Genomic DNA, 24,247 nt, shown 5'->3' on the forward strand with positions numbered 1-24,247 from the left:
GGGGGCAGGAAGACCACTTAGGGGGCAACTGCTATCTGGTCCACATGACCAGGAAAGAGTCTAAATTAGGGCAGTGGCGGGGCAATGGAGAAAAGGAGTGACAACATCGAGAAGGACAGCGAACGTCCCCTGTGGGAGCCAGGAGGTAAACCTGCAATACCTCTTCCTGGAATTTCAGCTGATGAGTCAGTCAACCGTGGGCTGCTTTGACACAGGGTAGACTAGAATCAGCTCTAGAGTAGAAAAAAACGTTTTATAGAACAGCTCTATTAGCTTTGTTTACATTTTTTTCAGAAATACACAAGGTCATTTATTTTAAAAAATACACAAAGTATACAGAAACAATAAAAAGAATCCCAAATCCCACTCCCACCCACCAAGATTACTGCTATTATTTTAGTGAATACCTTTCCTCACACTCTTCTATGCACAGATACATACAAAGTACGAAAGAATCTTATTACGATGCAATCATTCCATATATGCTGTTCCTGAATCAATTTTCCTTACCCCCTAACATGTTGTAAACATTTTTCCATGTTGATCAATATTGATTTACATATAACAATGTCAATTTGTTTGCCTATATCACAATGTTCCACTAATGGATATTTAGATTCTCACTCTGTGTGTTACTGTAAACAATCCTGCGATTAACCTTATTATGTATATTATTTTTCAACTGTATCATTACCTCCTTAATGCAAATCTAAGAAGTTGGATTGGCTAGGTCAAAGGTATGTATCATTTTATGTTTTGATACATATTCCCAAACCATATGGGATACAAAACCCTCCAGAAAAGTACGTTCATTTATTTATTTACTCAATAACTATTTTTTGAGCACCTACTATGTACCACACATTGTTCTATATGCTGGGAATACAATAGTGAATAAAATGGACAAAGTCCCTGCCCTCATGGAGTATACATTCTAATGCAGGACAATAAGCAGTAAACAAACAATTAAACATATAATATATTGTCAAATAGTGGTAAGTGCTAGGAAAGCAAAATAAAACTGAGTAGGGGGCTGGAGAGTCCCAGGGGGCAGGGGGAGGGAAGAGAGTGTGTTACATAAGATGGCAGGGAAGGGACTATGAGGGAGAGACATGTGATCCGACGTGTGAATGACCATGGGAACAGTGATGCAGAGAAGGAACAGGAAGGGCAAAACATCTGACGTGGGAACATGCCTGGCGTGTTTCATGGCCAAAAAGCCAGTGTCTCTGGAGCAACTCGAACAAGAGGGAGAGTTGTGGGAGATGCCGGTGGAGAGGTGGCCAGGTCAGACCAGAGAATTAGGGATGAGCACTTGTAGAGGTGTTCTAACTCATTATGATATTGGCCGAAGGAATCTGAGATTCTAGTCTGAGACTTTTAAAAGGAGAAGGAGAAAGATGGAACTGGTCTGCGTTAGTTGTGTCTTACCACTTCTCAGTTTTCTATTCATTAGACACTGCTTAGTGGACGTCTGCACTCCTTCTCCCTCACCACTGCCCACCCAACCCCGCTTTCCCACTTATAAACAGCATCTTTCCCACTTACAAACAGTTCCGGCAAGGAGGGAACACAGGTAGGACTTCGTACCTGGGAGGTGATTTAAGTTTCCCTTATGTTCATTATTCAGGTCTTACCTCACAATACCTCCCAACTTCAATCAGATTTGAAAACTCCTTTTGCCAGCCTCTTAACTACGCTGAGAGATTCTCTGCTCCCCTGATTGGAGACCCTCTGTCACCCTAACAAAAACTCAGGCAGCCTCGTGGGCTTATCATGGCTGACTTATACTAACTTTCCCAAGCCCTCCTAACACAGAATTTCTAACATGGAAGGTGGTCTATAAATATTTGCTGGATAAATAAAAGAATGTATTCACAATTTTTCTCTGAAGGCGTCTTTACTTTGTAGGAGCTCTGTTCTACTACTTTGATTAGCGTCAATTTCAGAGGATATATTCTGACCATGTTCTCCATGTTTTGATGCACTTTGATTGCAGCTCCCTGAGCCCTGCCTTTGGGTGTCTCCTTACCATCTGCTGGGAAGGTCCAGGGGATTTAAATGCGCCCAAGGAGAGCACTTATAGACAGCGCTTAGGGCAAGCCTCGAGTAAACGCAGGGCTTCACTCTGCTCCAAGATATCTGCCTGCGATGATGATTTCTTCTACAGTGATATTCTAGAAATTGCACAGCAAAAAAAGGACTAAGTTAGAGCAAAACAAATTTTTTTAATTAAAAGCAAAAGGTGATTTGCTGACAATGGAAATTGCAATGTTGGTTAATTTATTGTTCTTCAGTTTAAACAAAATTAATAATAGCGTTTTCTTCTGGTTATAAAAGTACTTCGTACTCATTCCAGATAAAAATTTTAAATATCAAAAAGCATAAAGGAGAAAATAAAAATTACTCATAATCCATTATCCGCAGATAGGCATTGTTGACATTTTGCTGGATCTCCTTCCATTTTAAACATCATTATTATCATACTATACATCTATGGTTTTATATCTCTCTTTTTCACCTGACAGCAAATTCTGAACATTTTCCCAAATGTTTCCCAAAAAACAAAATACGTGTTTTAATGTTATTACTAAAAGATGCACAATGTTCCAACTATGCCTTTGTCATAATTTATATTATGCGCCTATTATAATTAGTAGAGACCATTAGTTTTCAACCTATATTATAAACTCTTATAAATAATGTTGCAGTGAACATTCTTGTACATAATCATTGTCTAAATCTCTGAACAATGCCCTAAACTAGACCCTCAGAATTGTAATTATTTGGTCAAAATATATGGTATTTTTAAAAGGCTTCTGATAAGTATTTCAAAACTGCTTTCCAAAAAGTTTATATTAACTTACACTCCCCTCCCACTAATCTCAAGCATCCCCCTCATGCCACTGTATTTTAATAGAGTAGCAAAGATATGCTGGGTTCAAATCCCAGCTCTACTGTCTTAGGAAAGTTATTTAACCTCACTAAAGCTCAGTTTCCCTGTAAATCGGGGATAGTAACAGTATCTAGCTCATAGAGTTGTTGTGAGGATTAAATTACATAATATAAAATTGCCTAGTACGGTCCCCAGAACATACCATGTAGTCAATATTAGCAACTATTACCAGTAACCAGTAAAATTACCCTTCCCCAGATCATTCCAGAGTAATATTTGGGTACAAAATCCCCTAAACACAGTCAGAAAAAGTACCAAGCTTCCCTGTTTAACAAGACTGTTTAAGTAGCTGAAGTCACTCAATTATTGTATCCATACACAAAGCCTCAGCATTCTAAAAATACTAGCCTATTTGGCTTCCACCTGGAAGCAAAGAGGGTCTTCTGAAAGGTGTTTTCTGCCCTTTATACATTATTTTAACAATGGTATGTTTTTCTTTATTATTTAAAGGGAAACATTTATTTAAGGGCCAGTGGCTCAAATTTGGATTTTTTTTTCCAGCGAAAGAAGGAATCAGCATAAACAGCCTTGTAATTCATCATCATAAACAGATCTCATAAGCATCAATCCACTACATTTTGGCCAGAGCCTCTCAAAAGAGATCACTGTTTTTTTAAAAAAAAAAGTCCCTGAGCAACTTAACAAAGAAAAAGTTATTCCAATTAATGTGAAAGGTCTGCTGGAACTTTGCTTAGAATTCAGTGAGTTTTTCGTTTGCCTATTCCCAGAATTTTTGGTTGAGATGATCCCAAGATATATAAAATCACTTGTAGAAAGTTGTTTATTAGATAGATGCCCTAAAATTGTTGCATGAAATTGGTTTAGCTCTATTTAAATCCAAAATAGATCAATTTTACGTGCTTTATGAGAATATATTTGCTTAACCTTTTTATAGAGCTAAATATTTACTGGGTGTGGGAACATTAGTTCTCAGCTTCTGGAGAGAAACCACTCAACATTGTTCTGTGTCCATTGTCTAAAAGGATATCACTACCAGTGGAATAAATATACAGAATGTGCTCTAAGGTCTTTGGAGTTCCTTGACATTGGGTAAACTTATGTCACTGGTTAGGAGAGAAACACTGGGGCATTTCATGCTGTGAAAACAACAGAGGAAATGAAATTGTAGGATATCAGAAAAGGCCCTGGCTGCTACTTTCACCTGGAGTTTCTTCTCTGGAAATCTACTAAACAAAAAGCTTTGGTCTGACACCAAAGATAGCATTTGAGAACAGAAAACTGATTCAACTCTTCCCTTTCTGAAGTACAAATATGCCCAGTGCTTTCCTGTCCTATTTTCCTTCTCCTTACTCTGAGATCAGTGTCATCAGACTCTGTAAATTTCCCATGCAGTGGGTCCCAAATAAACAGAGGTATACGATAACAAACAGCTGGGTTTAGACATCTTCCTGTTCAACTGCTTTGGCCAGAAAAGATGGGTAATTCCTCCTGTGAGATAGATTAGAGAAAAATTCTAACTTAGAGTTGTCCAGAACCTGAATGAGAAAAAGGTACCCTTTCCTCCCTGCTGCAGTGGGTATCCCTTAGCTTGACAAGCAAAGCACAGGATAGATTTTGCCCTAAACTATCTCTTTGGGCTGCACAATCGTACTGTGTATCCCTAAATTTCATTTTCATAAATGCAATATGTGTTGCTGAATTCTTAACGGTAACACAAGAAAAGCAACAAGACAAATGATAAAATATAACTTCAGACCTCAGCTTTACACTGGAAATCAAAATGTTTTATTGTGAATCTGCATGTGCCCAGCTCTGTGAAAGGCTTGTAGGGGATACAAATGGAAAAGAAAAATCCAGTGAGTTCCTGAAGGATGCTATGGTATAAAGGTCTCTCTGTATATTTGTTATTGCTTGTTATAGATCTGGGGGAAGGGAGAGAGAAAGAGTATCATACTACAGTCTCAATAATAAGACCTTGTTTAATGTCCTATGCTTCTGTTAAGAGTGACCTCAAGAATCATACCACATGGATTCAAATCCCAGCACTGTTACTTGCTAGCTATATGACTTTCAGTGACTGACTGAGATGCCCTGTTCCTCAGTTTCCTCATCTATAAAAATGGGGATGATAATAGTAATGACTTATAAGTCATTACTATTATTCTGTTTCCATTACAGTTCTTCTAGTACCAAGGACAGTATATTATTTTTAAAAAGGAGAACACCATCAGTTGTCATAATCACTCTGAATTTAAACTTCAACTTTGGAACTCTGAGCAGACCCTGTATTTAAAATGGTTATTTGGTTTCTATTTCTAGCCATGGCAGGTAGCTTGTAGCAAGAAAATCCTCCCATGAGAACACCTAGAAGAGTTAAATTAAAAAAAAAATTTTAATGTCTGAAAACATTGAAGAGCCACCAAGGCAGCCAGGGCTTGAAGAGTCAAGATCCTTGAAAGAAGGCAAACTCACTGAGATAAGCCTGACATTCTACAATCCCCACTGAGTCATCTGCTGACTCATATTTATAATGGATAGAGGACAGAGAAGCTGAGCAGAAAGTGGCTGTTAAAAAGCAGAAAATGTGAGCAGAAGTTTTGGCAGATTCACTGGAGAGACAAATATGGAAGATCAGGGCCACCAAAGGAACCAGGACTTGAGATGCCAAGATTTTGGAGGGAAAGGAAGTGCAGAGAACTGATTTAAATAGAATTATCTGCTTTGGGACTTCCCTGGTGGCACAGTGGTTAAGAATCTGCCTGCCAATGCAGGGGACACAGGTTTGAGCCCTGGTCCAGGAAGATCCCACATGCTGCAGAGCAACTAAGCCTGTGCGTCTCAACTACTGAGCCTGCGCTCTAGAGCCCACGAGCCACAACTACTGAGCCCACGTGCCTAGAGCCCATGCTCCGCAACAAGAGAAGCCACTGCAGTGAGAAGCCCGTGCACGGCAACGAAGAGCAGCCCCTGCTCGCCACAACTAGAGACAGCCTGTGCACAGCGAAGACCCAACGCAGCCAAAAATAAGTAAATAAATTTTTTAAAAACATAAAAAAATAATAAGTAAATAGAATTATCTGTTTTTTGACTCTACATATTTGCCAGTTAGTAAGCAGAACAGGCTAAGAGTTAGAGAGGCAGAACAAAAAGTGGCTGTTAAGTGACTGAGAAACTAAACAGAGCTAATGACAGTACCACAGTGCTGGATAAATAAACATTAGCATTCAGAGCCTACCAAAGCAGAGTGGCCATGGTAAACACCTTCTGCTTTCAGCTGGAACTGATGGGACTACATCCTAGAAATAAGGATAAATAGATATAGACCAACCTTTGTAAAGGCTTAAAACCTAGCCTCAAGTAAGCTTATTCCCTGATTGGTTTAAGGTATTCTGCTTTTAATCTGACTGTCTGCCAGAGTTAACATCATTGAGAGTCTTTACAATTTTTCATATGCAGTGTCTGGCATTCAATCAAAAATTACCAGGCATACAAACAGACAGGGACAAGAGAAAAAATACACAATAGAAACAGACACAGAGATGATCCAGACACTGGAATTATCAGACACAGAATGTAAAATAACCGTGATTGACATGTTCAAGAAAATAGATGACAAGGTGGAGAATTTCATCAGAGAACTGAAATCTATGTATTACAAAAAAGCTAAATATAAATTCTAAAACTGCAAAATTCAATAAATGAGTTTAAAAACAGTTTAGACAGATGAAGAATGCATTAGCAACCTGGAAGATTGGTTGGCAGAAAATATCCAGATGGAAGCATCCAAACCAAAAAAGAAGAAAAAAGGGTGGAAAATCGCATAAAAAAGCATGTAAGACATTGTGAAAAGGTCAAACATATATGTAATTGGAGTTCCAGAAGGGTTCCAGAGCGAAATTGAGTTGAGCTCAATAGGAGCAATATTTGAAAAGGTGATGACTAAGAATTTTTCAAAACTGATTTAAAGGGATCAAGGTATAGATCAAGAAGTACTACAAACCTCAAGCAGGATAAATACAAACACACACACACACTCACACACACACACACCCCTAGGAATGTTCATAACCAAGTTTCTGGGAAAACTAAACAAAACAAAACAAAACAGAAAATCCTAAAAGCAGCCAGACTATCTCCCCAAATTACCTTCAAAGAAGCAACAATTAAACAGCAACTTCTAAACAGAAACAGTGGCAGCCGGAAGACACTGCAATAACATCTTCAAAATGCTGAAAGAAAATAACTGCCAAACAACAATGTATTTCAAATATTAAGCCAAAATAAAGACATTTAAGACAAACGAAAGTTGAGAGAATTTGTTGCCAGCAGACCTGTGCTTTTTTTAAAAAAAAAAAAAGTCTAAAAGGAGCTCTTCAGGCAGAAGGAACATTATCTCTGATAGAAGACCATACAAATGTGGAGGAATGAAAAATGCTAGAGACTAAACAAATAAATAATGACTATATAAAACTATAAAAATGGCTGTTTGGGGACTTTAAAAAGCTAGTAGTAACCAGCCTACTTTTCAGGTCTTGTATGTTGAGAAAGGTTCATTGTTTTTTAAGAAGCAAAAAAAAGATCACCTTAACTAGGAATATTCCATTTCCTTCCACATTAGGAGCCTTACAGCATCACATGCTAGCCCCGACCCTTCTACTCAGTGAAGAATAAGGCATGTGATGGGCCCCTGAGGGATTATTTAAAGCCTCATTAGTCACTGTTTAGAAACCAATGCCACAAAAGGAAATAGCAACATGCTCAGGGCAATGCTGCTGTGTTACAGGGCTCCACCCATTGTCTCACTGTGTGTACATTATCCCAATAAGTTGCCCCAACAACCCCAGCAGGTAGGTGTTTTTCTCCCTATTTTATAGAAGTTCAGAAAAGTTAATGAACTTGCCCTAATTGCACAGTTAGAAAGTGACAGGGGCTGGATTTTAACCCAGTACTGCAAACAAAGCCCGTGGTCTTTCCACTCTACCAGGCCAGAGGCTAGAAAGGCTCCAGCCAGTAAACTAATGTGAGTGCACATAATAGTTAAAAGAGAAGATCTAAATGTGCGTAGCACACATGTAGAATATTCTTCAAAATAAGAGTGAGAAGATGGAAGGATGGATGGATGGATGGATGGATGGATGGATGGATGGAGTCAGACACAAAAGCCCCTGCCTCAGCAGTAGATGGTTAATCCACTGACAGATTCAATGTTTATATTACAAATCAAGCAAAAATGCTGAAACTTAGAGGAAATTCTCTGTTCAAAAGCTGCAACAACATGGATGGACCTAGGGATTATCATGCTAAGTGAAGTAAGTCAGAAAGAGAAAGACAAATATCATTTGATATCACTGATATGTGGAATCTAAAAAAAAAAAGAAACAAATGAACTTATTTACAAAACAGAAATAGACTCACAGACATAGAAAACAAACTTATGGTTACCAAAGGGGAAAGGGGGGGAGGAATCAATTAGGAGTTTGGGATTAAAATATACATACTACTATATATAAAATAGATAACCAGGGACTTCCCTGGTGGCGCAGTGGTTAAGAATCCTCCTGCCAATGCAGGGGACACGGGTTCGATCCCTGGTCCGGGAAGATCCCACATGTCACAGAGCAACTAAGCCTGTGCACCACAACTACTGAGCCTGTGCTTTAGAGCCCACAAGCCACAACTACTGAGCCCGCGAGCCAGAGCCACAACTACTGGAGCCCGCGCGCTTAGAGCCCGTGCTCCACAACAAGAGAAGCCACCACAATGAGAAGTATGCGCAGTGCAAAGAAGAGTAGCCCCCGCTCGCCGCAATTAGAGAAAGCCCTCACGCAGCAACGAAGACCCAACGCAGCCAAAAGTAAATAAACATATTAATTAAAAAAAAATAGATAACCAACAGGACCTACCATATAGTACAGGGAACTATACCTAGTATCTTATAATAACATATACTGGAAAAGAATCTAAAAAAGAATATATATATGTCTCTGAATCACCTTGCTGTACACCTGAAACTAACACAACATTGTAAATCAACTATTTTTCAAAAAAAATCTAAAAAAAAAAAAGCTGTCAGAATGGACCCAGCAGCTCTCTTAGCAGTTCACTTCACCTGCCATTAGGTGATCTTTCAGAATACAAATAAAACAAAGCAAAAAATAAATAAATAAAGCTGCAATATATTTGCATGTTAAATAATTCAAACAGTACAGAGGATATTAAATAAAAGGCAGGTTTTCCCCCTACTTCAAAGATTCAATCTCCTTCTCCAGAGGAAATGGTCATTGATTTTCTATGCTCTTATGAGTGTAGATCTATGTTGATACTGTACCTATATCTATGTGTATGTATATATATATATACTTTTTTCCTTGCACAGATGGAAGCATATTACACACTGGTGTGAACCTTGATTTTTCACATGACTTTTCACAGAATGAAGATTGTTCTTAACACACGTATAAATCTAATTCAATCTTTTTAGTAGCTACATTGAAAAATTCAATGAAAAGATGAATTAGGCTTTGTTGAAACAATTCTCTATTAATGGACATTTAGAATGTTTTGAGTCTTTTGATATTAAAAATAATACTTTTAATGGAAATCAGTCTTTATGTATACGTGCAAATAGTTTACAGGATAAATACTTGGAAGTGGAATTGCTGAGCAAAAGTATACATATATTTTTTATTTTAATAGCTATTGCCAACTAACCCTCCAAATATATTGCACTGGATTATACTCCCTCCAACAGAATATGGAAACCTATTTCCACATACCCATAAGTCATCAAACTTTCTAGTTTTGCAAATTACAGGTTAAAAATCATATCTAGTAATTTTAATTTGCATTTCTTTAATTTTGAGTGCAGCCGAGTATTTGTCATATGTTTCTAAGTAATTTGTATTTTTCTTTCTTTAAACTGTCTATTCATATCCTTTGCCCATTTTTTATTGGATTGTTGGCTTTTTTTCTTTTTAATATTCACATTCATATACTAAGGAGATCAGCCCTTGATCTGTCATACGCCGTTGCAAATTTTTTTTGAGGTTATCATTTGTCTTTAAATGTTATCTATGGTATCTTTTTCTTGTAGAAATGTTTATTCTTTATATAGTCAAATTCATCATTTCTTTTCTTTTTAATGTCTAAGCATCAGGTGATATCATCATGCATGACGCTGCAATGCCCAGGAGCTGTATCATTTTTGTTTGTTTGCTTAACTGTCTCAAGATGCAGAAAAGTTTGCAACAATATTCATAAAAATCTTTATTCTGGAGCATCAGTAAGCAATAACAACACCTTTCCTGGAATTTTTTCTTGAAGACCACTGTTAATACTTTTGAGGTTCTTCAAGACAGTATGATAACATACGGATGTTGCCTGTAGAAACAGTGCTATGAATATTTAGGACTCCCCTTCCCCCCTCATTGGGAAGTTGCCACTTAACATTTAAAAGAGTGCAAAGAGGCAGTTGTGGAAGAAACTGGTGAGTGTGTGCCTTAATCCAAAAATAATAACTGCACCTCTCATTGTATAGTGATATCTCATAGCGATGACACTCTACCACTGTACAAAAGTCTTACCTGGTCATTATATGATCTGATTCATATGACAAAGCTAGACAATCAGGGATTACCATCTCCATTTTGCAGATATGAAAATTAGGAAAGGCAGTGGCTTGTCTAAGCTTACATGGTTACCAAGTCGCAGAAGGGGGCTAGAACCTAAGTCTTTGGATCATAGATGCAAAGTTACTGTAGACTCTACCGTAGCCTCTCTGGCTCAGCTCACTACTGTTCTCCCTGCTGCTGAAACACCTCACCACCAAAGAAGAAATTGCTCCATGGAACCAGCCTCATCAGCATGTCATGTTTGAGGTTGGTATATGCAGCCAGGAACATAAGGCTCTGCCTCTTAGCTAACAGGTCACCTTTTAAGAGCAGAGCTGTACTGGACCCCACACTGTCAGGTGGCATGCGAACACCAGCTGATTTATGCTCAAATTCAGTAGTCCCTATAGAATAGAACTGCAGGAAATCTGACAGCAGAGTCCTTGCTATATTATGAAGGATGCTAGTGTTTACAACACCTACCTACAGATTCACATTTACAGTTTCAACTGATCACAAGTCTCTTTGGAATCTCACTTCTTCCAAGAATGGGCTGCCACTCTAAATTATGGCACCAAAGATACAGTCCTAAGTCTATTGTTCAGAGCCTATGACTATGAACATGTCTACTCACAGAGAAGAATAATGATGAAGGCAGGTAGCCTGAGTTGCTACTCATATTTGGTACTATTGCAGGTATCCAGCACTATTGATAATTTGGATGGTATAACTTCTTTTAGTTTGGGGAAGCGAGGAGCCATCCTGTGTACTGTAGGATGTTTAGCAACATGTTACATCAATTCTCTACCCACTAGATGCCAGTAGCAACCCCCTTCCCCCATTATGATAACCAAAAATTTCTTCAGACATTTCCAAATGTCCCCTGGGGAACAAGATCGCCTCCAGTTGAGAAACTCTGATACAGAGCCTTAATACATTCTGCCAAATTCCTGAAAAGACCTTTGATTCCCAGTGATGGATCTACTAGGTGAGATCTCAGATTGGCCCACTGCTCAAACTGAAAGGGAAAGGAATGACTAATAGAAAAACTATCTGAATATACTAAACTACAATTAAAGTTTGCAAACAACTATCGAGTTATCTGCTTAGAAAGGGTGTCTTTATTTATCAACATTTTGGGCAGAATAAGGACTTCAGATGAAGAGGATTAAGTTGATCATATTCTTCAATTCATGACATCACAGGTCCCTTCTTTTATATGTGTGTATACTTATATTTATATATTTTGTTTATCTCCATTCCTTATTCTCATTCCCATCACTCCTCAATGGGATTTAGCCTAATATGTTTAACACGTATCTTTTTGTTTGCAGGTGTCCTTGTATAATGTGTACCATTTTGAATATATTCTTCTCATTAAAGTATATGGAAGTCCACAATCACTTACAATTCTGAAACCTCACAGCTTTGGACACCAAAGGTTTTTTTTCTTAAGCTCACTTAGCAGCAAAATATGACTCACAGGATGTGAGGTTATTTGTAGCCTTTATCCACTTAATGTAACCATTCCTACATTTTGCTGCAGAAATATTGTGTTCAATCATGAGATGTTACCTTTTCACTTTCTAAAATCCAAATTTTTTGTATTCGCAAACAAATCTGACTCCAAGGGGTTTAATTGTCTACCTCTAGTGTTATATACAGATCTTACTCTGTTTTTATCTTTATGTTTTTACCCAGTATTATGTTTTAAAGATCTACCCATGTTGATGCATGTACATATAGTCCATTATTTCTAACTGCTGCAGAGTACTCCATGAAGTGGATCCCTCACATTTCACCTACTCATTTACCCACTGGTGGGCAACTAGATTGCCTTCAATTCCCACCACTACAAACAGTGACTTAAAGAACATCTTCATATACAGGCTTTATGGACCTGTATAAGAATCTCTCTGGGATGTACATGCCAAGGTAGAATGCTGGGTCATCAGGTATGCATATACTTAATCTGACCAAAGCTAGATGCCAGAATGCCCTCTAGTATAGCTGCATCAGTCTACTTGCATTATATAAAAGATCCTAGAATCCTACATTTCACCAACATTTGTCAATATCCAATGTACTCATTTTTGCCAGTCTAAAAGGTACAAAGTGATATCTTATTCTTATTTTCTTTGGCATTTTTCAGATTATAATATATCTGAGCATCCCATGATGCTGGTTAGCCTTTGGGGTTTCCTCTTTGTATATTGCCTGTTCATAAGTTTTGCTCATTTTCATTGGGGTTTCTTTTTCTTGCTGACTTGTAGGAGTTTCTTGTATACTCTCCTATTGGTTTTAGACATTGCAAAATATCTTCTCCCACTTTGTCAGCTATCTGTTAACTTTGTCGATGGTTAACAGGAAATCATACTACAGAAATTCTTAATTTTTATATAATCAAATTTATGAGTATTTCACTTATGGCTTGTGGCTTTGATGTTTTTAAGAAGTCCTTCCCACTCTTAAGTGACAAAGATAGTCTCCTACATTTTCTTCTACTATTGTAATAATTTTACTTTTCACATTTAGTCTTTAACCTACTTCCAGGTGGCTTCACTTCTGTATGTTGTTTTAGGTTGGAGTCCAGTTTTATTTTTCACCTTACAGTGAGAATTTTCTAGTAAACAATCCATGCTTCCCTGATTGTTCTGGGTGCCATTGTATCTTTGTACTAAATATGCATATATATGAGTCTGTCTGTAATTTTCTATTTTGTTTCAAAGGTCCATTTGGCTGTCCTTTTGCCAAACACTATTTTTATTACTATTGCTCTGAACTATGTCTTTATATCTGGTAGGGCTACTCCTCCATCTTTTTGATTCCTTTGCAAGTTTAATTTAGATATTCATGGGCTTTTATTCTCATATATTTTAGAGTAGGCTTATTATTAAGTTCTTCAGAAAAGTTATTTGTAATTTGCATTGGAATTGCATTGAATATGTGAATTAACTAGAAGAGACTTGAGCTATTTATATCTCAAGATCTTCCACCCAAGGGTATGTGTTTCCCATTTAAATTAAATCACTCTATGTTCTTGATTAAATTTTCTCCAAAGACTATTTTATGCTTCTACTAACCCATGTAATAATCACAACAAACCTATGGTACTTTTATTATCATCATTTTCCAGATGAGGAAACTGAGCCCAGAGAGATAAGTAACTTGCCCAAGAACACACAGCAAGTAACTAACAGAACCTGGATTCAAATAGTTTAGAGTCCATATTCTTAACCACTGTACTGCCTCTCCATCTACAGGCAGTTGCTTTATAGTTTGGCTGCTACTGTGAATGGTATCTTCTTTTTATTACTGTCTATTTATTATCTGGTATATTATTTTTATTATATTTTCTAATTGGTTGTTGCAGATGTAGAGAAATTTGGTTGATTTTTGAAAGTTGGTATTTGTATCCAGTGAAGGTGCTGAATTCTCTTATTAGTTCTAGTATTTGATCTGTTGTTTCTGTTGCTAATAGTGACAGTTTTGTCTTTTATGTTCCAATTTTTAAATCTCTCATTTCTTTTTCTTTCCTTATAGCATTGGCCAAGACTGCCAGTACAATGCTAGATATCAGGCAGTAGTAATCATGGGCAAAGAATGTCTCTTATAGAAAAGTAATGTTACCCCAGAAGAAGGCTGTTGTTCTATCTTGGCTAAAGGATGTGCAGCACATCAGAGAACTTTCACAAAAGTATAGGCTAGAAACTGTGTCTGGTGGCCAAGAATCCACTCTGAGCAGAGGCCCTATGCTCATTTATGCTGCAGAAATTACTTTTCCATAGAAGATGGCCCTTCCAAGGGAGAAATAGCTCAGTTGTGATAAACTTGACTTCATCTGACTTAAGTACATTTAACTCCATCCTAAACCCCTATGGCAACAACACAGCTCAGCCCCTGTCATTTGCTTCACACAATCTGCTAGATGCAATTGTTTCTGACAATGCATTGCTCTCTATGCCCAAGGGGTAATTCACAGACCGCAGCATCGGAAGGAGCCTTGGAGATCAACTATTGCTCCCGTTATACACACATCTACAAGTCCCTATGGTGGGTACCTCATCGGCCTTGAGCAGATGATCTGCTAGGGGGACTGATGCCAACAACAGAGAGAGTTTGAATCAGACAAGGGGTTAACACAGCTTTCTCCTTTCTCCTAGTTGGCTTCATCACTCCATCTTCAGTAAAGGTTGGCCCTGCCGAGTGTTCATGGTAACATCTCAAGGCTTACCTCATCCTTCCCGACTTCAACAGGGACCCAGAGGAAGCACCCTCTCTTCTCTCCTGTATTCCAAAAGTCTTATCCCTATCCAAGTTTAGTGCATCTGCACAAAGGTGGGCACTGGCAGCTCCATTGTGAAGTCCTGGGGCTTTAGTGCAGTCAGATCCATCAGAGATGCTGAGTGGGTGATCAAACACACCCCTCCCTTTCACACACACCCAGGGTGACTAATGCTCGTGGTAGAAATGAGTGAACTGAAAAGTCCCACAGGAACCTCAAACCCAACACATCCAAAGTGGAACTTCTCAGTGTCTCCTCCAAACTCACTCCCCTCTTACAGTAACCCTTGTGCAGGAACTGGAACAACCTCCATTCAGCCATTCTCAGCACCTTCCTATCCCTCTCACCTGAGGAGTTACCAAGTCTTGGTCCCTCTCCACCCTAAGGATCCCTCTTGCCCATCCTCCATTCTGAATAGGGCCTTGGCCATGCCCTCCCACTCCTGACCCCTGGGATCCATCCTCCATACTACTGCTGAAAGATCTTCCCGTCATGCAGATCCAACCATGTCTCCTGCCTAAAACCCTAGAAGGCTCCCCACCACCCTCAGCAGAATGTACACTCCTTAGCACGGCATCTACTACCCTCACCGCACAGCCCCATCACCCTCAGCAACCTCACACCCTGTACAGGACCCCTAGATCGCCACCTCCCTCTACCTTCCCTGACTGTGCTTCTGATCTCTGTTCCCTCAACCTAGAACCTGCATCCCATCACACTGGAAGCGGTCTAATGCCTACTCACCCTTCAACATTCAGGTCGCAGCCCCCTGCGTCTGGGAGCTTTTGCTGCCTCCTCACCCCCGTTGCTCCTGCTGATGTGCCCTCTCTCTGGCCTCTCCTGCCAAGACCCTGTACATCCATCCCATTAAATTGTAACGATTCTCTCCTGGACACTGTAAAAAACTGGATTCTCTAGGAGAGTAAGTTAGTGCATAGCCAGTCTGGTTTCATCCCTTTCCGTGTTTAAGAGGGTACCCAGGAACAAAACACATTGAGTCAGATTTGGTGTGGGAGTGCCCCCAAAGTGACCTGTTCACTGCTGGGTGCCCCGCACCTGGCACAATGTCGGCCTGGCACAATGTCGGCCTGGCACACCGTGGACTATCTGAATAAAGTTATGATAAATGAATGATTTGCCCACCCCCGTCCAGAACCAGGCGAGAGGTCAGGGCTCATTCTGGATATAGATGGAGAGCGGGTGGCCCTACTCGGCGCTCCGTCGGGAGGGGGCGCTGCAGGGAGGCGGGGTCAGGGCTGGGTACCTGGGGGCGGGGGCCGTCCGAGGGTGGCGGGCCAGGGGTCGGGCCGGGGACCCCGCGCCGCGACTCTGCGCGAATTTCTCTTTCGTTTTGGGCCAGGCCGGAGGCGGCGGGGCCGTCCCGGAACGACTGCGGCCGGGTGCGCTGGGAGTTAATCCGAAAGCGCCGCTAGCCCCGCGGGCCAGACTCCACGTGTCACTGAGAAGCTGATGTAGAGAGGATACAGAGAGAGAAAGAAAGCAAGAGACCAGAGTCCCGGGAAAGTCCTGCCGCGCCTCGGGCAATTATAAAAATGTGACCCCCCCGGGTCTGCCTCCCAACCACCGCCCTCACCTGCCGCGTGCACCCGTCTGCTTCCAGCTGGCCGCTCGGTTCGGTGCCCCCGCAGCGCCGCTCAGCATGTGCCCGCCGCGCAGTGAGTAACCAGCCCGAGACTAGCGCTCGGCGCCCGGGCGGGGAGGGGCGGCGGCCGGGAAGAGGAGGCAGAAACTTGGGACAGGCTCCGCGGAGCCTGGAGGCAGTCAGCAGTCTCGGGCAGAGGAGAAGGAAAGGGGAAAGACATTGCGAGCTTACCCTGCGCTCGATAGGATATCGTCTCTTTTAACCTTGAAAGAGCCCTGTGAGCTAAGTATTATGCCCACTTCACAGATGAGAAACTGAGGCCCCACGGGATGGTTTCTTGCCCAGGGTCTCTAGGCTACAGCTCTAAGAGGGCAGATCCCAGCCGGCTTCGAAGCGAGGCTTTGTCACCCCACTGCTTACAAAACACTGGGTCGCTTCACCATCTGGCCTCACTTTCCCTCCTCCTGAAATGGAGACTTTTTCTGGGTGAACTCTGTCCACACCCCTGTCTGAACTCACAAGGTGGCCGTGACAGCGAGTAGGCTTCTAACGCTAGCACAGAGCTGTCCTCCAAGAACCTGATTCATCCCTCAGTTGTTGAAGGAAGACTGGAAACGGGTGGAGGGAGGCTTGCGCCCAGAAGAAGTGGATGGGTGGAGATGGCCAGAAGAGATGGAAGATGGAGGAAGGCCAGCTCATCCTGCCCCTCCATTCCCTTTCAGGCCTCCTCCTTGTGGCCACCCTGGTCCTCCTCCACCACCTGGACCACTTTAGTTTGGCCAGGAACCTCCCCGCCACCACAGCGGGCCCCGGAATGTTCCAGTGCCTCAACCACTCCCAAAACCTGCTGAGAGCCGTCAGCAACACCCTTCAGAAGGTGAGCTTTTCAATGTCCTGGTTCCCACTTTGCAGCCTCTGTAGTGAAGGGGCATCTCCGAACCGCTGGTCACCTGAAGGAACTGCAGGGAAATTGTGGAAGTTAATCAGGAGCTGTTAAGAGAAGAAGAGGGAACTTTACAAATGGCCCAACTATTAGCTAAAGAGTCTCAATGAAACTGTGTCTCCAGAGAAAGCAGGAGGGGTGATAAATTATAATGGCATTCGTTTGGGCTGTGTCTACACAGAGGAAAGTGGATACTTACAGTGTTCCTTGTAGCCTGCCAACAGAGATGGAATTGTGTCAGGCCCACACTGTTCCTCTGACACACTTATCAATCCAGGAAACCGCTATTAGGGGCGGCCTCTGTGCTCCAGGGCCTGCGAAGATGAATTAGCCTTGCGTCTAATGCTCCTCTCCAGCTTCCAGTCTGGTGGCTCGGCTTGTTGCTGGAGCATCACATTTCAGAGAGCTCATGACAGTGCACATCCAGGCTTCATTTTCTAGGGAGAGAGTTATCTAATTTTATTTACAGCTTCAGTCATCTTTTTAGCTTTCATATTTTAATGCAAAAAAAATATTTTTTCTTCCTTTAAAAGCACTCCAACATCTATTGCTTTTGCTGCAACGGCCTAAGACCAATGTTTTAAAAGATGTCCTTTCGCCTTCCTGCTCTCTAGTAAATCTTTCTTGAAGATTTCTAGCTTGTTGCTTTATGAATATCTTAAAGTAAGCTCAATGACACGAGTCCTTCTTAAAGAACTCTTTTTTTCCCCTTCTAATCTTTCATAACGTGCTGCCAGTTGTTCCTTACAGTTCAATCCATCTTAATTAAAAAGGCAGCTCACCAAGTGAAAACTGCAGAGATAGGTGCTTTGATTCCTAAAGAAAGGTTCGATATGGGTAAAATTTAGGAGCTCCTATTTAAATAGATGCTTTATGTGAAAAAGCTGACTCTTCTACTCTCAGATGCAGCACCAAAGGTGAAAGATTGCAGAACTCAATTTGATTTTTTAATATGATTCCTGCATCAATTTTGCCAGAACAAATCAGCTGGCTACTTGCAGAGAAAATAGAGGTGACAAATGCATGTGACTCACAGGCCATATCTAGCCCACAGATCTGTAGAGTTTGGCCATGTCTTTTTTATTTCATTTTGATTTTTGAGTTTGATGCCACTGAAAAAGTAGACCTCCCATATAAGGATCCAAATTTCCAGCTTCTCCTGAAAAGATCTGAAAAACTATAGCAGTGGGCCCACATTTTCAAGTCTAATTTATTTATTTTTTGCTCTATGTGTTCATTTTTTTCATTCAACAAGTACTTATTGACTGCGTACTGTAAGCCAGGCACTATTTTATAGATTCTTGAAGGTCATCTTTTTTAACCATGCAATAGTAATAGAGAGATAGTCGCTGTTTTCATTTTGGAATAAAGGAAGGCAATTATCACAGAAATAAAACTATTGTATTATTTGGAGATTTTTTTTTTTTCTTATTGAAGTATAATTGCAAATCGAACTTTTTAGAACCTGCTCAGGATAGCAGCTGCCTCGATCTCCTTGACCACCTCCAGGAACAGTGTATTCATTTGCTATTGCTGCTGTAACAGATTACCACGAATTTAGTGGCTTTAAACAACACAAATTTATTATCCTACAGCCCTGGAGTTCAGAAATCCAAAATGGGTCTCACTGGAGTCAAATTAAGGTGTCAACAGAGCTGTATCCCTTTCTGAAGACTCTAGGGGAGAATCCAATTTTATTGCCTTTTCCAGCTTCTAAAAGCAGCCCACATTCCTTGGTGGCCCCCTTCCATCCTCAAAACCAACAAATGAGACTTAATCATGCTGCATCACTCTGAGCTTGACTCTCTTGCCTCTCTCTTCTGCTTATAAGGACCCAGTGATTACACTGGACCCACCCAGACACTCCAGGATAACCTCTCTATTTTAGAGTCAGCTGATTAGCAACCTTAATTTCATCTGCGACCTTAATTCCCCTTTGCCACGTAACATAACCTAGTCTGTGGTTCCAGGGATTGGGAGGTGGATATCTTTGGCAGGGGCATTATTCTGCTTACCACAGACAGGAATTTAACTGCTTGTACCCCAGCATGTTCTGTCCTCTCAAGCTTTGATTCATGGCTCACGCTGTTCCCTCTGCCTGAAATTCCCCCTCCTCTGTAGATGCCCCATCTCTGGGGAAGACTATGCTTCCCTTTCCACCCCCTTCCCAGAGGCTTCTGACCCTTCTCAGCCCTTCTCACTTGCCAGCATGTCTCCTGGTCATTTGGGCACTTGCCTGACTCCACAGCTGAACTTGGAATTCTGGGGGACATAACATAGTCCCCTTTGTCACCTTCCTTAGTACCTAGCATAGTGCCTGGCACACATCAGGCTTGTTAAATGGAAAAATGATCTCGCTCTTCAATCAAAAAGTCATCGACTTCTTAAGATAAATATCATAATTATAGTCAACATGCCTGTAAGATGACATCTGTGTGTGTGCACGCACGCGCGTGTGTGTACACCCATATTAAATCTCCGCTTGTCTTTAGGGTTGCATGTTTGTTATGTTCATCAAGTAGTGACCTAACAGTCCCCCTTCAGAAGCTATACTTGAAAAAGATATTCATAAAACACAGCCATGCTGGCAAAAGGAAAAAACAGTTTTCACCAGAAGCAAGTGTCACAGCGTGGTACAGAGGCTGATTAGCACAGCCTGTTGAAATGATTTATAGTGTTTACATAATGGAAAAACGTATCATCCAGAGAAACATGTCCTAAGCAAAAGGGGAGGAGGGATGGAGAGAGAGTGTAAATGATCTGTTTCCTTTTGTCTTATGAAGACCCTAAAATTCCTACAGATCAGAGGTGGAGGTCAAGGGCAGCCGGCTCTCGCTTTGGTGCCAGTGCCATGGGGAGCCGGGTGCCTTATTAATCTTGTAAACTGGGTTTCTCTTTATGTTTTACAGGCCAGACAAACCCTAGAATTGTACTCCTGCACTTCTGAAGAGATTGATCATGAAGATATCACCAAAGATAGAACCAGCACAGTGGAGGCCTGCTTACCACTGGAATTAGCCACGGTATAGAGGCTTTCCTCCCAAAGCTTGTAATACAGTTAAGAGCTGTGCATCAGACCTCGTCTTCTTCCAAAAATGTGCATGCTTCTGGGGTCCATCACCATGGGACTTTAACAGGTCCCATTGTAGAAGTTCAATTTGGGAAAAAAAATTATAAAAATGTGGTTTTTCACAACAGTGTGAGATATACTTAACACTACTGAACTGTACACTTAAAAATAGTTAAGATGGGGCTTCCCTGGTGGTGCAGTGGTTGAGAATCTGCCTGCCAATGCAGGGGACACGGGTTCGAGCCCTGGTCTGGGAAGATCCCACATGCCGCGGAGCAACTAGGCCCGTGAGCCACAACTACTGAGCCTGCGCGTCTGGAGCCTGTGCTCCGCAACAAGAGAGGCTGCGATAGTGAGAGGCCCGCGCACCGCGATGAAGAGTGGGCCCTGCTTGCCAAAACTAGAGAAAGCCCTCGCACAGAAACGAAGACCCAACACAGCCAAAAATTTAAAATAATTAATTAATTAATTATTTTAAAAAATGAGGTTCTCATTTAAAAAAAAATAACACCCTTAAGAATAGTTAAGATGGTAAATTTTACATGTATTTTTTACCACAGTAAAAAAAAAAAAAAAAGATATGTTTGAGAAGAAAAGTCAGAAAAATTTACATTAAGAATTAATAATTAATGTCTTTAATGTGTGATTCCTTTTTTTTTTTTTTGGCTCCAGAATGAGAGTTGCCTGGCTTCCAGAGAGACCTCTTTAATAACTGTAAGTCAGAAAATTGAAGGTTTTAGCTCATATTATGAATTCATGTCATTGATATCTGATTATTTTTTCTTCTAGAATGGGAGTTGCCTGGCTTCCAGAAAGAGCTCTTTTATGATGGTAAGACACAAAATTCTTTCCTCAAATGCAACGGCAGGGGAAGGGGGGGTACGTTTTTAGCCCATCTCAACACTTTGTCATATTATGCAGACCCTGTGCCTTAGCAGTATCTATGAGGACTTGAAGATGTACCACATGGAGTTCCAGGCCATGAACGCAAAGCTTCTGATGGATCCTGAGAGGCAGATCTTTCTGGATCAGAACATGCTGGCAGCTATTGCTGAGCTGATGCAGGTAAGGCCTTCTTCATGCTGAGACCGCCAGCCAGGGTCCCTGATGAAGGGGTGTACCATCAGCCCTTCCTGGGTTGGGGGAGGCCTGAAATGCCCCCTTCTGAAGCCAGCTACATATTGGGGGAGACGGCCTTGAGGGCACCTCTAGAGAGAGGGCAACACGAGCAGGTCACATTAAGGAAAGCAGCCCCCTGTTTGCTGACCATGCGGTATGCACCAGGCTCTGGGCAAAGGTGCATCCATTTCCTTATGCTGTCCCCTTGGAAACCACTTGGGGGTCTGTGCAAATGAGGAGACCAATGCTTAGAGGGTTAGCCACTTGTCTGAGGTCACACAGCTTGGAAGCGGCAGAGGCAGGATTTAAACTCCCATCAAAGGGATTCCACTGCACTCATCTTCTCATGCGTCTCTAAAGCCTCTGGGACGTACCTGCAAGGGGCTGGCATGCATATCTGCAAATACTGCTAGAGAAGACAAGCGGGGCTGGTGTCTGGATATGACGCATGCTGAACCAAAGTGTGAATGAAAGAAAAGAATGACCTATCACCTGGGGACAACCACAGCGTTACTCATAGACAAGAATGTGCTTTGTAACTTTCTGAATCACCATAGCACATGATGCTAACAGAAAACACAGAATTATCCACTTAAGAAAGAGCAGGGTGAGTGCCATGTTGGCCAGGGCATGGGATAATAATACGGCATCAGAAATGATTGTCTGAAAAGAAATTTATTTCATTCACCCTTTTTCAATTTTTTTTTGGGGGGGGGTGCCAGATTACTTGTTTGAAAGGCAGTGAACATCATGCAAGTATCAAAGAATGTTACCATCTAGAGAGTTGTAGATGATATTTCATTTTCAGGACCAAGAGTCGAATCAGTTCTACCAGTAATCAGACAACTATGCCCAGACCTTTTGTCCCTCTGTGCCTCAGTTTCTTCCTCTGTGAAATGGGATGACTTTACCCACCCTACCTTTCTTTTAGGCTTTTTGTGAGGAAGTACAAGCAAAACTGCTGATCATTGTGCAAATATATGGTCTTGCATTGTGTTATCAAATTAAAGGGCTCAAACTGCCAGGTTTATTTATCTCACATGAATAAGTGTCTTTAGTCAACAGGTCTGATACTGACTGAGAGTTTCCAATCAATAGCAATCCATCACCTCCCTGTTCTAAAAAGGATGCCGCTTCTTAATGTAACATATAAAAATTAATTAGATATCACAGCAGATGTCATCTTGACAGAATTGTTTCTTTCTAAAATACAACTCCCACTGATGATTTTCTAAATAGCTTTCAGGGTCTTTTCAGAGCTCACTGAAGATCCATGTGCTTGGATAATGAGCATTTCTTCTCTCAGGTTCTGCCTGCCCATCTGGCTGGGAGTAGATTTGATTTGGTTTAGGAGATGCAGTGAGGGAGTGGGTTGCAGGCTCTGAGACACGTATTGGCTTCACCCACCTTTACGGATGGACGTTTTAATTTTGGAATACTGTCTATGTCATGCTCAATATTTATTCTCCTAGGCCCTGAATTCCCACAGCGAGACTGTGTCACAGAAACCCTCCCTGGAAGAACTGGATTTTTATAAGACTAAAATCAAGCTCTGCATACTTCTTCATGCCTTCAGAATTCGTGCGGTGACCATCGACAGAATGATGAGCTATCTGAGTTCTTCCTAAAAAGCTGAGGTCTCTCCTAAACTTAAAGTCATTTTTATAAATATTGGAACCAAAGAAATTGTAATAGGGCATGGGTTAAGAACTGGGGCGGGGGGTGGCTTGACCTGTTCCTACTTAAGCTGGAACAGGAATTCTCATGCTTGTTTACATTAGTCATTACTCCAAATTTGCAGGATGTGACTGTCCTATCCACATGATTCCTTTGATCAAGTCTATTTCATATTTACTATGGATAAGTTATTTTTAAGTTTTCATGAGCAAACTGATAAGGAGGGGAAATGTCCTCCCAGAACGTGTTTTTCTTTTTTTCCCTTTAATAGAAGAGCAAGAATTTATAAGCTATTTCAGTACCAAAGAGTTTGTAGGAACAAACACTCAAGCATAATTTATTTGAAAATATTTATTTATATAATTTTGTGTTCATGAAAGCCTGTGAACTAACTTATATTTATTTATGTTATATTTATTAAGATATTTATTGCCAAGTGGATTTGAGATATACCTTATGCTGTTTTAAAATAAAATGACTGAATTAAAGTAATTCTCATATTTTTCTAATGTGATTGGAATACTTTGAGTGTTAAAATACAGATCATGGGAAAACTGAAAACTGATGAAATTTGAACAAAATCACCTTAGAAAGAATGCCATGAGATTCTTACTCATTTGCTAGTTCCTTTAATCTCATATTTTAAAGGGAGCCTCATAAGACTAGATCTGACTTAATACTGAGGCCGTTGAATGAGTTAGTTTTTGATAATATACTTTATTACTTTTGTTCAACATCTGAATCTAAAAATAAAATACATAAAAATGTTTTTCCCTATTAACCACAGCCCCATAACATACTGTGCATTAAACAAATACATGATAACATCCACCAACTGGGAAAAGCATCATTAAGAGGACTTCTAGTCAAATCATTCTAATTTTTGTGACCCTTTGGGCTCTCAGGGGGAAGTTGTTTCTCAATTACAACTCAAAAAACTCTCCCTTTGCTTTAAATTATATAGAACTTCTGCCTGAACCACATGGATAATTGCCTTCCTTTGGCTTAAGAGATGTGCTTTTT

General features: G+C 40.8%; 1 protein-coding gene across 1 annotated transcript; it reads left to right on the forward strand.

The window, feature by feature from the left end:
* Nucleotides 1–16,119: 16,119 nt before the first annotated feature.
* Nucleotides 16,120–23,598, forward strand: IL12A (interleukin 12A). Its single transcript, XM_036850592.1, has 7 exons — nucleotides 16,120–16,488; nucleotides 17,138–17,292; nucleotides 20,268–20,381; nucleotides 21,101–21,142; nucleotides 21,218–21,259; nucleotides 21,350–21,493; nucleotides 23,020–23,598. Exons 1-7 carry the CDS (start codon nucleotides 16,473–16,475, stop codon nucleotides 23,173–23,175), a joined length of 669 nt encoding a protein of 222 aa, XP_036706487.1. The 5' UTR covers nucleotides 16,120–16,472; the 3' UTR covers nucleotides 23,176–23,598.
* Nucleotides 23,599–24,247: the final 649 nt, after the last annotated feature.

The sequence above is a fragment of the Balaenoptera musculus genome, chromosome 4 (assembly GCF_009873245.2).
Source record: "Balaenoptera musculus isolate JJ_BM4_2016_0621 chromosome 4, mBalMus1.pri.v3, whole genome shotgun sequence".
NCBI classification, from domain to species: domain Eukaryota; kingdom Metazoa; phylum Chordata; class Mammalia; order Artiodactyla; family Balaenopteridae; genus Balaenoptera; species Balaenoptera musculus.

Bases quoted from the DNA above. Each gene is read 5' to 3' on its own strand.
- IL12A (XM_036850592.1), top strand. The intron at 17,293-20,267 runs GTGAGCTTTTCA...TATGTTTTACAG, and splicing joins TCAGCAACACCCTTCAGAAG to GCCAGACAAACCCTAGAATT. The intron at 21,143-21,217 runs GTAAGTCAGAAA...TTTTTCTTCTAG, and splicing joins GAGAGACCTCTTTAATAACT to AATGGGAGTTGCCTGGCTTC.